The 14,843-nt window shown below is 33.5% G+C and overlaps 1 protein-coding gene across 1 annotated transcript; it reads right to left on the reverse strand.

Moving 5' to 3' along the window:
* Window positions 1-11,768: 11,768 nt before the first annotated feature.
* On the reverse strand, window positions 11,769-12,809 carry LOC140437190 (uncharacterized). Its single transcript, XM_072526547.1, has one exon. The coding sequence runs from the start codon at window positions 12,807-12,809 to the stop codon at window positions 11,769-11,771; it is 1,041 nt and encodes a 346-aa protein (XP_072382648.1).
* Between the last annotated feature and the right edge of the window lie 2,034 nt (window positions 12,810-14,843).

Below are 14,843 nucleotides of genomic sequence, written 5' to 3' on the forward strand. Positions count from 1 at the left end.
TATTAAATTAATTAGATACGGTTTTTTGTTGTTAATGATAAAAATAATACCTATCTAAAAACTTTATACATTTTTGAACGTTATTTTTTTTTATTTAGATTTAGTGCAATTACGTTATCTGTGATGGCAACAACGAATTGATTCACGAACCATTGTGTCCAGTCTGAACACAGGTTTACATTGGAAAAAAAAAGTGTACCAGTTTTATATGACGGGAAGTGTACATAGATTTTTCAGCCAGGAAATCCTTCGCCTTCCTGGTTCACGTTTTCCTTCTACTTTTCCTTAAAAAGAATTAATTGCAGCAACCCACATCTTTCGCCGTTCCTCATGATGGGACCGAGGTATTCAATTTTGGCTGTTTTTATTGTGGTTGACAACTATTTTCCTTTATGCATTCTTAATAAAACGTCCTGGTTAGTAACGTGGTCGCTAGAGGATATCTTCAGGATTCGACGATAAAGCCACATTTCGAAAGCCTCAATTTTCTTACAGGTAGCGTCTGTGAGAGTCCACGACTCTCCATACAACAGTATAGGAAAAATATAATATCGTAGTGACCCGATTTTTATGGGTACTGATAAATCACGACATTCGAATAGCTTAACCATTTTTTGAAATGCAGATCTTGCTTTCTCTTATCCTAGATTTTATTTCTAGAGAATGGTTCCAATTTTTATTGAATTTCGTACCAAGGTAGGTGTATGTTTTTACTCTTTCTATTGGCTGGGCATTCACACTGATTCTTTCAATTTGCTGTTCCTTCTTAAGGATCATCATACATTTTGTTTTCTTAATGTTCAGTGAAAATCCATATCTCTGACTCACTTCTTTGATTCTATTCATTAACTTCTAGAGGGCTTCATAACCGTCAGCGAATACTAACAGGTCATCCGCGTATCTGATGTTATTGATATGTATATGTTAAACAGCAAGGGTGATAGTATATATCCCTGTCGGACCCCACGCTTGATGTTGATTTCATCGGGTTCTCCTGCCTCTATACGGATAAACAATATTTGATTCCAGTAAACATTGCTAATAATTCTTAGATCATCTTTATAAGTTCAGCATATGCATTGTCAGGTCTAGGAGTTTTGCCATCCTTTAGTTGTGATATTGCTTTTTTTTACTTCTTCTGATGTGATTGGTAAGTGGTCATTACATATGTAGAACGGAGGTTGTTCGGACCTATTATCATCAAAGAGTTCTTGTATGTATTTGACCCATATGTATATTTCTTGATTTTTTTCTGTGATGATATTCCCCTGTTGATCTCGCAGTTTGCTAGTTGTGTTGGATTTTTGAAGACCAGTTGCTTGTTTTACCTTTTTATGCATAATAAATGTGTCGTGTTTTTCTTCCAACAACTCTATCTCTTCACATTGTGTTTTTAACCAATTTTTTTTGGCCTTTTGTATTTCGGTTCTTATTTGTCTTTGAATATTTTTGTACATTCTTTTGTTATTCTTTGATTTTCTTCTTATTTCCATTAGTTGCAGTACATTGTTATTCATCCAACGTTTCCTCTTCTCTTTATTTTCTATTAGATATTCCTTTCTGATTTTGTTAAAGGTTTCACATATATTCTGGAGTGATTCTTCTCGATCGTATGTTTGCTCCATGTTACTTAGCTTTTCTGAAAGAATCCGTGCGACTGTCTCCTTTGTTTCCATATCTTTTCGTCCATAATCTTTTTTAAATCTTAACCTAAATTTACCAATAACAGGAATATGATCTGACGATACGTCAACACCGGGGTAACTTTTAACTGATAGGCATTCATTACGGAATCTCTTATTCACCATTATGTAATCAATTTGATTTCTTATTATGTTTCCCGGTTGATCTTGCGGAGAGACCCAGCTATACAAACGTCTTGGTGGTAGTTTGAAGAACGTATTTAGTATTGCAACTTCTTCTTCCTCTACAAATGGTTTTAATCTTTTTCCCCTTTTATTTCTCTTCCCTAGACCAAAATCACCAATTAATTCACCGCTTTTCCCTTTACCAATTTTCGCATTCAAGTCACCCATAATAATAGTTATATCTTCTTTTTAAATTTGTTTTAAGTGAATTTATCAACAGTTCATAGAATTGCTCTACCTTTTCTTCTGGTTTATCGCTGGTTTGGGCATACACTTGTAAAACATTTAATTTGACAGGAGTTGTATTGAGTTGGATTATTATTCATAAGATAATACATAGATACAGTCATGATAAATAAAATTTAACGTTTATTTACATGTATGAATGTCTAATTTATGTTTACTAAAACGACGATTTGAGGACTTGATTAGCTCCATATCCTTTTGAAACGCATATAACAACCTTTTAAATAGAAAGGACATAAACAGAACGATTGTCGATAGAAAGCAGGGGTAGTTTGTCCCATAACTACACTTCACGTAACTTCGTGGGAGATTCCGTTCGTCGGAACAGATGGGGGAGTCATCTATCGCTGGCTCTGACACGAGATTACGTTTCTATTCCCGTTACACAGAATGTGTATCAAACTTCGTTCTGCTCAGCTCGGTTTAGAGATTTCATGGGAATTGAAAAGAAGAGTTCCACATATATTCATGTATTATTTATACGCACTTGAATATTGCATGTTGGGCTATTTTTCGTGCCGGATAAAGTCTTGTCACTGTAATACGACGGTCTTTACTTTTATTCAAAGGGATCCTTGGGAATTAGATTTAAGGTAAGATACGTGGACGATTGTTTGTCCTACTATATAAAATTTGTATTGAAAAAACCATCCTTAAAACCAAAATAGATTAATTTTAAGAGTTTTATCTAGGAGATAATTTTTATTATTATTCTGAAGCTATTTTCGTGGGGAATTTCACTATATTTATTAGGAATTAACAACAATTTCAGCTGAAAATATGTTTATTGCCATGTTTTAATTTCCGAAGTCAAAATAAAAACTTTAAAATATACGTATTTTCAACTAAAATTTAGTCAGGCCTATGTTTTTCCTGCTTTGCATTTTTGGAAGGTAAGTTTATATTATTTATACGTATTTATAATTCAATTGCTATTGATTAATTTTAATTAATTTATTTATTTACGCTGCAACCACAAGGGTTATTAGCGACCTAAAAAATATAATACAGGTAAAGGTAGAAAAAATTACAATAATTGATACAGTTCTGAGTCTTTAAGATAACTTATTGTGTTTTTTAATATTCATGTTTTTTCCTAAGACTTGTGATGGAACAGACACAAAGTCAACAGTGATATTATTATTCTTTGGAGGAATTATTTACCGATGAGTCGGAATCTTCTTCCGATAATGAAGTTTTCACTGTAGAGAGTAAACCTATGTGTTTGCCAAGTTTTCGTATTAATTTGGTGCTTATGGTTTTCATTCTTTTGTCGATGTAGTATGAATGTAATTCCGTTAGAAACTTTATAAGTACATAAGAGTCTTCTGAGTACAATTTTGTTACGCTGATTATGTCTTTTGGTCCTTGTATATTTTCGAATAGATCCACTACTTGATCGAAGCTTAACAATTGCTTTTCCCTTTCTACATATTCTCTAACTGGTTCCAATAATGTTTGGAGATTTGGTATATCATTTCTTAAGTTTTTGTCATCAGTTTTGGTTTTTTTCTTTAACTGAAGCTTAGGTTTTTCAAAGTTTTCTTCGGAGGGTGGCGTGATTGCATCTTCTAGGGTTCTTTTTCCGGTTGCTTTGTTCGAAGTTACTTGGGGTTCGTAAGAATTCAAATGTGTATTTTTATTTGGAGGTAAGTGTTGACTTGTTTCGGGTAAGGTTGATTTATGTTTTTGGGTATTAGAGGATGACTCAGACGATGTAGGTGTTGCGATTGTAGTGTTAACTGAAGAAGTGGTCAAATGTATGGATGTATTTTGTAGTGAGCACTGTTGGGTTTGGTTTATTGATAAATTTGGGATTTGTAATCTACTCTTTGTAATGTGGTTTGAGAAGACGTAGTAAGTATGGAGGGAGTGGTATTTGAGATTGCGGGAGTATTTTGTAGATTATCTTGTTGAGTATGATTTATTGATGAATTTTGTCTTATTTCTGTTTGCATTGCACTATCATTGTAAGGATGGTTAGAAGGTGAAATATTTGGACAATTAGCTGCCTGGTGTCCAGTTAATTTGCATTTGAAACAATTTTCGTTTTGGGCTATAAATATGCGGTATGATGTTTGTTCCAACTCGATAATAAAAGATTCAGGTAGTACAAAGTTGTCTGGAAAAGGTGAAACGAAAATTTGTCTTCGGAAGCTTAGAATATGACTAAAGGCAGGATTGGTTGCTCCTATCCGTAGATATGATATGTCTGAGAGAGGATTTAAACCTAGTTTTATTAATTCGTCCATTATTATGTTGGAAGGTATGCTTGGACATACATTGGACAGAATTAAGCGGACTGATGGAGTTATTAATCTTCTCGCTTCTAGTATATTTCCATTTACTATTATTTTCTTTGTTTCTGCTATGAATTTATCTACAAGGTTTTTGGATGATAGATATATGCATATTCTACCGTTTGATATACGGGATGCGAAAATTATATTTTTCGGTTCTATATGCTGACTCAATCTTTCAAGATAGTCATTAATTGTACAATTCTCTAGAGTGTTAAACAAAATAGCTTGATCTCTGCTTGGGAATAATATACTACGTGGTTGACTAACTGCTTTTGAGTATGATGCATTTTGTGGTAGCTGATTGGAAGATGACATCTTTTAAATGGATTTTAAAATCCGACTAAAACCGGTGCCGTTTTACAGCTTTCGTTGTGATACCAGTTCATGTAAATTGGATAATACTTATAACTGATTGCAGTTGTTTACTTAAATATATAAATCCAAATAGATGAAAAAAGTATATTTTATCTACTCACGATTCCAATATTCAGTATACAAATCACTTTCACTTTTATACTTAATTACTTTTCTTAAGTTATTAAACCACTATAAAATTAACTTCTTTGCGAGCTATTTTAGATTAGACTCGAACATGATTTTGATTTTAATATAATTCACTATTTACATGTTCAGAACTGAAGAAATAATCGTTTAAATATTTAAATTTTTAAGAGAAACTTTGAAATGCGTCTAAACACTTTGACAGTTTTTTGACGTTTTTCTAATTTTAATTTAGAAAATATATTTCTCCTTGTCATTGGTAATTTGATTGACAGTTTTATCTTACTTCAGTGGTTTTCAGTATCAAATCGGCCAGAAAGGGTAAGACGAACTATACATAATATTTGTATATAATTTACAGTATCATTTGCGTTATCATTATATAGACGACCATGAACGTATTTACTCTATTGGTTATGGTCTTATTTTGATGAATTTTTGAATTTTATTTAAATTTATTCCAAAATCTCTGGATTGTTGAATTTTTATTGTGTTTTATTTTTCTCAAATATAACTCCTGCGTACCGATTGTTATATCTAATATTATCAAATTCAGCTGACTCGATTTACAAATAATTGACAGTGGCGCTTCGTCGCTTTCCATTTTTGGGATTTTGAATTGAAAGCTGCAAAATTATTGATAATAGTACCGTTTCTCTTTGTTTTTTTTTCTTTTTTGAGCAATTTTATTGATCATTGGTGGTATTTTTAGAGTAGGAGATATGTTACAATTAATAAAAGAAAAAAACAGTCCAACAACAAAGACCAAAAACTCATAAGAGTAGACAGAATATTTCAAGAAATTTACATACCAGTGGTACCTCATTTGAAGAAATCCAGAAGGCCTTAAAATAAATTAAAAAACAACAAAGCTTCTGGAACTAATGAAATATCAGCAGAATTCCTAAAATATAAGGGGGAAAGTACATCAGCTAATAAGTTAATATGACTAGAAGAAAAAATACTAACAAGATATATATCAATTCCTTTCAAATATACTTCTTAGTAGACTATTCCCTTATGCTGAAAACATTCTGGGGAAGTACCAAGCCGATTTTAGGGCTGGGCTGAAACAGATATCAACAATATATAAATTATTCATACTGAGACTGAATAAGGACATAATCTAGAGGAAGAGTGGGAATTTAACATATCTATTTATAACCTATTCGTAGACCTTCAACAGGCATAAGACACGTAGAAAAAAATTAAGTAAGGAATGCGATGGTGGAGCTGTCAATACCAAAAAAACTCATTCATATGACAAAACCATGCATGGGTAGAGTATATAAAGTACGTGTGCACAACACACTGTCCAGCTGATCCAGTATTATCACCGCTATTTTTAATATCGTATAAGAAAACATCGTGAGATTGACCGAAATAAAAACCGAACTACTAACGACTCAATGTCTCAAGCAGTTGTTAACATACGAAGATGACATTGTAGCAAGACAAGGTTGAGCTCCAATTCTGTAGCAGTTGCACATCAGGTTCACTTGATGAATGGTTTCGGCCGGCTCTCTTAGGTGTAGATTCGTTCTTGTTTTAATATAAAATGCACAATGAGGAAATCAGATGTGACAAATATATTTACAAATATACAACTTTCTCTTATTACACATTGGCGCCCAACGTGGGACATGTTTATATTCAATCTAGAAATTATTAAATCGGGCTTTTTTGTTTAAATATTTCATTTTATATTGTAATTTCAACCATCTAATAATTTCATCTATTTTTCTTGATTTTTGGGCACATTCCAATGATTTTACATGTGCATTTTTGACTTTCTAGGTCATTTTCAGCGACAAAAGTTATTTACTGTCACACGTATCTCCGTTTTCTGCTTTTTACGCATAAATGTTAAATTTACTTTGTTATTTTATTAGCCGCCAATTTCAATAATTATCCCATTTGAATTATAATATTAATACTTCTAATAATACACTAAAAAACAATATTAAGGACAATAATACTTTTTTAACAAAAACTAAAACCTAATAAATACAAAAATCTAGTAAACCACGTGCCATTTAGTAGAAACTGAGTTTTACATAGGATGACCAAACTCCAGTGATGCGTAACCTTGCCATATTACCCCATTTCAGCTCGTATTTCATGGTTTTCCTCTGTCTTATTTTGTAAGTTTTTGTGACTTGTCCGACTTTTTTCAAGTACTCTTGTTACTGACATATTTTTTCACTAATTTTAGCCTCATAAATGGTTAGTCTTAAAATCCTTAATTAATTAAAAGTATTGTACATCGAGGTCCTCCTCTCAAATGATTTTCAAATTAAATTCCTAAGTTATGAGACAGCATAATGCCCTCCACACAATTCCTAATCATTCTGTCAACAAAAAAAACCAATTTAAACCGTCAACCCACATTCATCCTCATGAGTAAATGAGATTTTTTTCGATATGTACCATAAAACAGTCCCGAATGATTTTTAAAGCGACACAAGCCCTCATGTTCTTACAAAAGTCACTAAACGAGCATTTTTTCAATCTACTGTTTTCTCTTGATTTGAACATTAATTAATTAAGTTTCATTTGTGCCTACTTTGATACGTCAAATCTCTTATTTTGTTTAATCACTGGCATTGCTTTTAATTAGAATTATCACGGAAGATACGGGCTTCGAAAATGACTCTGTAAATTAGTGGTGTCCTAATGAAGGGAATCATTGTGATGGCTTTTAATACAATACAGAAAAAATTAAGATACCGACTTTCGAACATCTGTCTCTGCGTTTTAATTTTCTAATCGCACTCGGAGATCTCGTGCAAAATCATTTGGCTTTTAGATAAATAACAGCCAGAATAATAATAATTTAACGCGAATTAAACTCACGGTACCATTTATTTGCATTTATTTTTACGAAGCTTTACTTAAATCTAAAATACACAATTATACAGGGTAAGTCATGAGAACTGTACATACTCCTCGGACAAATGATCATTAAAAAAAAAGATGTTACAGTAGGCGGTACAGTAGACCAGCGCGAAACTTCATACTATATTTTCTATATTTTTTAAATTTAAATAATATTTTTAAGACTAAAGAAAGTAATTTTATTATTTATTGATTAACTAAATTTTAAACAAATTATATCATATTTAAATATATGATATGCTTTTAAGAAAGCATATGATAGTGTCCCGTTAAAGAAAATGTTTGAGGTCCTCGAAAGGTCCGGATTGGATTCGACGTATATCCGAGCGATATATAAATTGTACGAAAATGCAGTTAGTTGTGTAAAAATTGGAACCAGAACCTCAAATGAATATAAAGTCACTAAAGGCCTAAAGCAAGGATGCTGTTTGTCACCGACACTCTTTAAAATATACGTCCAAGAAGCATTGAGGAATTGGAGAAATAAATGTAGATTTATGGGCATCGAAGTGGTACAAGAAACTCTGTATACATTGATAAATTGCGTTAGGCTTTCACGGCCATCGTCTAACTTATTAAACTGTTTATTCGGGCTGTTGGGCCGTTGTCTTCTGTTGAGATTTGTTCTCGACGTTTCGCCAACACTAGGGGTTGGCATCTTCTGGAGATGTTGATGCTTCGCTTGTAAGCAGAAACTGACGACGCGTTGTACTACGGAGGCAATATTTATAATTCCCACTCGCCTCCCCTCCACTGGTTTCGGCTTGAGGGGGCGAGTCGTTGTTTATAGTAGCTTTTCTATCTCCGTGTTTGGCGGGAAGGGCGTTTGTGGATTTTAATACTGGTATCCATGTTTTGTTGATTTTTAGTCCTTCTTCTATCCTATTGAAATTGTTTGGGTGCTTGTATATTTCCACCGCTTCCCGATATAACCGTGGGTAGTACTGTGAAGTTTTGTCCAGCATCTGTGTTTCTTCAAATAGTATTCGATGTTCTCCGCTTCCCAAAGCGTGTTCGGCAACGGCAGATTTGTCGATATGTCCTAAACGACAATGGCTTTTATGTTCATTTATCCTGGTGTTGGTGTGTCTTTTTGTGGTTCCCACATATACCATTCCACATGTGCATGGTATTCGGTATACTCCGGCCGTTGCTAATGGGTCGCGTTTGTCTTTTACCGATCTTAAACAATCCTTGATCTTCTTTGTAGGTCTGAAGATGGTCTTTATGTTGGCTTTCTTGAGTATTCGCCCAATTCTGTCCGTTACCCCCGATATATAGGGCAAGAACGCTTTCCCTTTACATTCTGTTTCTTCGTCCCTTCTTCTAGATACGTTGTTCATCGCCTTGTGTATTTCTCTTCTGGTGTACCCATTAGAGGTGAGTGCTTTTTCAATATAAAGAAGTTCACTTTGGAGATGTTGTGGTTCACAAATTCTCTTCGCCCTCTCTGCCAAAGTTTTGATGATACCTTGTTTTTGGCTAGGATGATGATTTGAGTTCCTGTTTAGGTATCTGTCTGTGTGTGTAGGTTTTCGATACACTTTATGTCCTAAGTGACCTTCCTTTCGATTTACTAATACATCCAGGAACGCTAGTTGTTGAGCTTTTTCTGTTTCCATCGTAAATTGAATATTTGGATGTAGTGTATTTATATAAGCCAGGAAATCGTTTAGTTTTTCTGCTCCGTGACCCCAAATCACAAAGGTGTCATCAACGTATCTGAACCATACCCTAGGCTTGTATGCTGAGTCCATTATCTTCTTCTTTAAATGCTCCATGAAAAGGTTGGCTACGACCGGGCTTAGTGGGCTTCCCATTGCTACTCCATCCATCTGTTCATAAATTTGGTCTTCCCATGAAAAGTATGTGGTAGTTAGGCAAATACGGTATAATTCCACCATATCCTTGGAAACTAGTCCCTCAATTAAATTCAGAACGTCTTCTAGGGGGACTCTTGTAAATAGGGAAACCACATCAAAACTAACAAGAATGTCAGATTCCTGCAAAGTTATTCCTTTGATCTTCTCAATAAAATGGGCGGAGTCTTTTACAAAGGCATCGTTTTTTCCTATATGTGGTTGTAAAATATCGGCCAGATGTTTTGCAAGGCTGTAAGACGGAGATCCTATGGAGCTCACAATAGGGCGGAGAGGTACATCGTCTTTGTGTATTTTCGGCAAGCCATACAAGCGTGGTGGGACTGCTTCGCTGTTGCATATTCTTGGCTTTATCTCCTCTGGTATGGACGAAGATTTAATAAGTCTGTTGATTTTCCGTAGGGTGACTGCTGTGGGATCTTTTTTAAGTTTCTTATAAACCGCAGGATCTAGAAGATTTTGTATTTTCGTTTTGTAGTCGGCTGTCTTCATTACGATCGTGGCGTTTCCCTTGTCTGCTGGTAAAATTACAACATCTTTGTCTGCGTTTAACGATTTTATGGCACGTATTTCTTGGTGGCTCAAATTATTTTTCGGTGTCTTAGCTTTATGCAAAATTCTTGCTGATTCTGTCCTTATTTCTTCAGCTGCTTCGATTGGTAAGTTGCGGATCGCAGACTCTATATTAGCGATGATGTCTTCTTTGGGTATAACTTTAGGCACAATCGCAAAATTTCCCCCTTTGGCTAACAATGATGTTTCAGCTGAAGTTAAAACTTCATGCTGATACTCATTAGAGATACTTCATTAGAGATACTCTTTCAGATAGAATACAAGGAAGGCAATTACAATGGTATGGTCACGTGATGAGAATGGAGGAGGAGCGGTGGCCAAAGAAAGCCTTAATGTATGTTCCGCCAGAAAGAAGGAAAAGGGGAAGACCACCAAATTCCCGGAGAAGAGAAATTACAAAAACAATGCAATCTAGAGGCTTAGAAGAGGGAGATTGGGGAGATAGGAAAAGATGGAGGCTGAAATGCGGAAAGCGGCAATCGTTGTAGGACCCTCGTTATATGATGATGATGATATCATATTTAAATAATTCAACGAATTATTATGTTTGCTCCTAACGCCACCTGTTGACGTATTAATCAAGCATACGTTGTTTACTTCTGATAGACCTGTCAAATTCAAATTAAATATTAAATTATAATAAAATATAAATACTTATCATTTGATAGTAAATTTAATTATTATATAAACTAAATAATATGTTTAAAAATAATAACTGTACTTATATAAAATTATTTTAAAACAAAAACTGTGTTAAAAACTTAAACAGATAATTTAATATTGTTATTAATCAGATGACATTTATGACTTTTAGATTTTGACAATCGTTGCGAATCGTATTTTTTATTGACAAATATTCTTTTAACTTTTTTACTTTTCATTTAGTGTCTTTATTTTGTTAGTTATTTTCATGCAGTTTATAATTTAAACCGGCTTAGAATAAATATATGATGACTAAAAACGAATTAATTGGAAGTAGTGAATCGATGTGAAGAATCGCTTTTTTATGACGCTACCCGTAACGACGCCATCTTGTGGCGCTAGTTCCGTGACGCTCGCCTCAGCATTTTACTATAGACAAAAAAGTAATACAACGCTAATATAAAAGCTTTTTCTCAAAAGTGTCTATTCCCATTGTTTATTTATATACAGGGTGAGTTGTGAATTTTGACTGAAATTTTATTCGTGATAACTTTTGAACTGTTAGTTCAATGTGTCTCATATTTTGGTGTAACATTATACTACTACCATCTAATCAACTGGTAGATTTTTTCCTGATCGACGGCACTGGCGATATTTCAAATGGACTTACAAACTTCTGCAAACCAGACCTGGTTTACTAATTTTGCTGGCTTCTGGTGTTTTTGGTAGGATAGCAGGTTCAATAGCTTGCGGTCCTACATGGCTGTGGTTGTTACTCTCAATTTCTGTTGCAATAAAATCTGCATCTGAGAACACAGTCTTATTCAATGGATAAATTCCAGTGGCGCGGAATCCATTTACAGCAATTTCTCCAGTTTGGCTTTTAAGGTATGCTTTGCCAAAAAGTTCTCCAGTATCGTATACTGAGAGAGGGCGTTATTATGATGTAACAATTGCCTGATTTCTTCGCTATAGTATGCCTTGAGCGTTCCCATGAAAGTTTTGTCTAGCGGTTGCAGTTTGTGCGTTGAATGTGGAGGTAATGAAATTATAACTATGTTATTTTCTCTTGCCATATTGATCACATCTAAATTGCAAGTATGGCTGTAGTGTCCATCCAATATAAGAAGTACAGGAAACTCTTTAGAGGGTTTAACGGTATCTATGAAGTGTTTAAACCACTGTGTAAATAAATTACAGGAGTACCTTTCATGAGTTACACATTCATATTCTTTCTTGGGAAGACTAACATGAGTGGGATAATTCCCTCCAGCACTCATACATGCAATTAAAGTGATCAATGATCCTCTCTCAGCCGAAGTCAGCGATGCAATTTGTCTCTTTCCTTTGCGCCCCACTATTGCTGCAATTTTATTTTGCACAATGGTTAGGCCTGTTTCATCTACGTTGTAAACCTGATTACTGGAAAAATTGTATTTATCATATGATTTTTCCAGATGATCAAAAAATATTTGAACATTCTTTCTGTTAAAGCTAGCTGCCTGTGTAAAAGACGTTCCAGTTGGTCTCCTTAAAGTCAATGTATTTTTATGACGTGCCAAGAACAAATCTAGCCAAACTCTACCAGCTTTTTTAAACTGCATAAAGGGATGATTTAATTCATTTGATTCAGTCAGATTAAATGCCATTCGTTTGATATCCGTCCGCGTTAAACCATAGAATTTCTCTTCCATTTGAAAGATATAGTCCACCAAACATTTTTCTAAATCTGAGCCAAGAATAGTTCCTCTTCCCAGTTTCTTAAGTACTGCTTCGTCTGGACTCAGTTCAGTCATTTTTGCTAACCGTTGTATTGTCGATCTCGGGACATTATAAGTTTTAGCTGCTTTTAATGTACCCATCGTTTTATCTCTCACAGCTTGAATAGCAGATTTCATGCTATCTGGATCCCAGGACTTTCGTTGTTTTGGACTTGCAATACTTTTTCTAGGTATTCTAAAAAGAAAAAAACCCAGTAGACTAAACTGATACACATATGGGCTAGCTCATATTTGTAGCTCCACGCTAGCCCATATTGCAACATAACCAAACATATATTCAAATATTAATAACTAAAATTTAACACAAATTAACAGAAAAAGTCGAAAATATTATGAAAATATCAGCCTTTCGCTTACGATGTGTGATAAAATATTAAATTTATTCTTAGTTTTCACCAAAAAAAAAAAATTGAAATAAAAACATACCTGAAAAATTTCTTGCATAGCGTCAATACTAACATGTGATTGTTTCAATGGTCACTGGACCTAGGTCACTGTAAGCTTTATTAGTTATTATTTTAGACTAAAGAGTGTAGTCAAGCTATTGACGTATAGATGGTAGTGTGTATTTCATATTAATTGCGATAGCCCATATTAGTAGCATAGCCCATATTTGTACCTTCTCCTTTAATATTTGACCATAATATGAGACACTAGAGACACATCAATCTTAGGTACCGTTCAAAATATTTGACGAATAGAAATTTCAGACAAAACTCACAACTCACCATGTATAGCATTAAACAATGGGAGAAGACACTTTTTAATAGTCATTTGTTATTTCTATATACACTATACGCGCGCTCCACGTTGGAAATTTGTATGGGAGTGAATCTGTGAAATCATTACATATGTAAGATAATGAGTAAGAGAGAGACAGAAGATATATTTTCTCTCTCTTCCTCTCTCGAATATAAAAATGTTCCTTTTGTATATATAATTTAATATTATATATATTATATAAAGATATATATACATATAATATATGTATATAATAAAATATTTATTAATATTATTATTTATGTGATATGTTTTGTATTATTTATTAAATGTTCATAATTATATTAGTCTTTTTGTATTTCAAAATAATAATCTCAATAAATCACTGTATGATCCAGAACTGTCAATTTTGAAATACGTTTATGTCATGTCCTCGGTAGTATAGTAGTCAGTATCCCCGCCTGTCACGCGGGAGACCGGGGTTCGATTCCCAGTAGGGGAGGACTTTTTTATTAATATTATTACATGGTTATATATTATTATATATTATTGTCATTTTTAAATACTTATGAATATTGCATTTTAATTTGTATTGTATTATTATATTGAATTATGTTGCACTGTATTGTAGTGTATTTTTTTATGTATTATTATGATTGTTTATTTTGACTTTAATCTTAGTTTATTGAGCCAATAAAAAAGAATTATAACTTATTTGTTATCAAAAGTAAAATAATCCTTATATTACCTGTGTTCGATGGATTCAAAAGATTTTCTAGTTGTCTTTTATCGGGATAGAGAAGAAAGGATAAGAATACATATATATTATATTAAAAAGATTTACGTTTCTTTATTTTATATGAACGAATAAAACAATTATTAAATTCTGTCGTTATCTTATCAATCAGCATACAAGAAAATAAATCAAATTTTTATAATAATAAGATTATAAAGCTACATACATTTATATTACGTGAAAACCAATTTTACTTAAAATTTTCTTTACTTGAAACAAGAAACAACAAAACTTTAAACTTTTGATTAGCCTAACAAAACCTCAGTTCTTAAATTTGAATGCTAATGACCATGATGTCAAACCGATCCTTCACAGATATAAAATTCAATTGTACAAACACTTACAGCTTATTTTCTTCTTGAGTTGTATGTTGGAACATACCCAGAAAAGTCCAGTCTCCTCAACGATGTGATCTCTCCACTTTGGCACCTCGGCTCCTTCTTAACGTCTCTGCAAACCTCCTGCAGACTACACAAAAAACACCTGATTCGCTTCTCCAAACTCAGCTACTTATTTATGACACCAGGACCTCCTTTTGTCAACTTGATGCCGTAAGAATACTTTCACATATACTTTATAAAATGCCCACGGTAGATACAAGGACCTCTTTTAATCTACTTGTTATCTCCTTCTGC

The sequence above is a fragment of the Diabrotica undecimpunctata genome, chromosome 1, assembly GCF_040954645.1.
Source record: "Diabrotica undecimpunctata isolate CICGRU chromosome 1, icDiaUnde3, whole genome shotgun sequence".
In the NCBI taxonomy this organism is placed as follows: domain Eukaryota; kingdom Metazoa; phylum Arthropoda; class Insecta; order Coleoptera; family Chrysomelidae; genus Diabrotica; species Diabrotica undecimpunctata.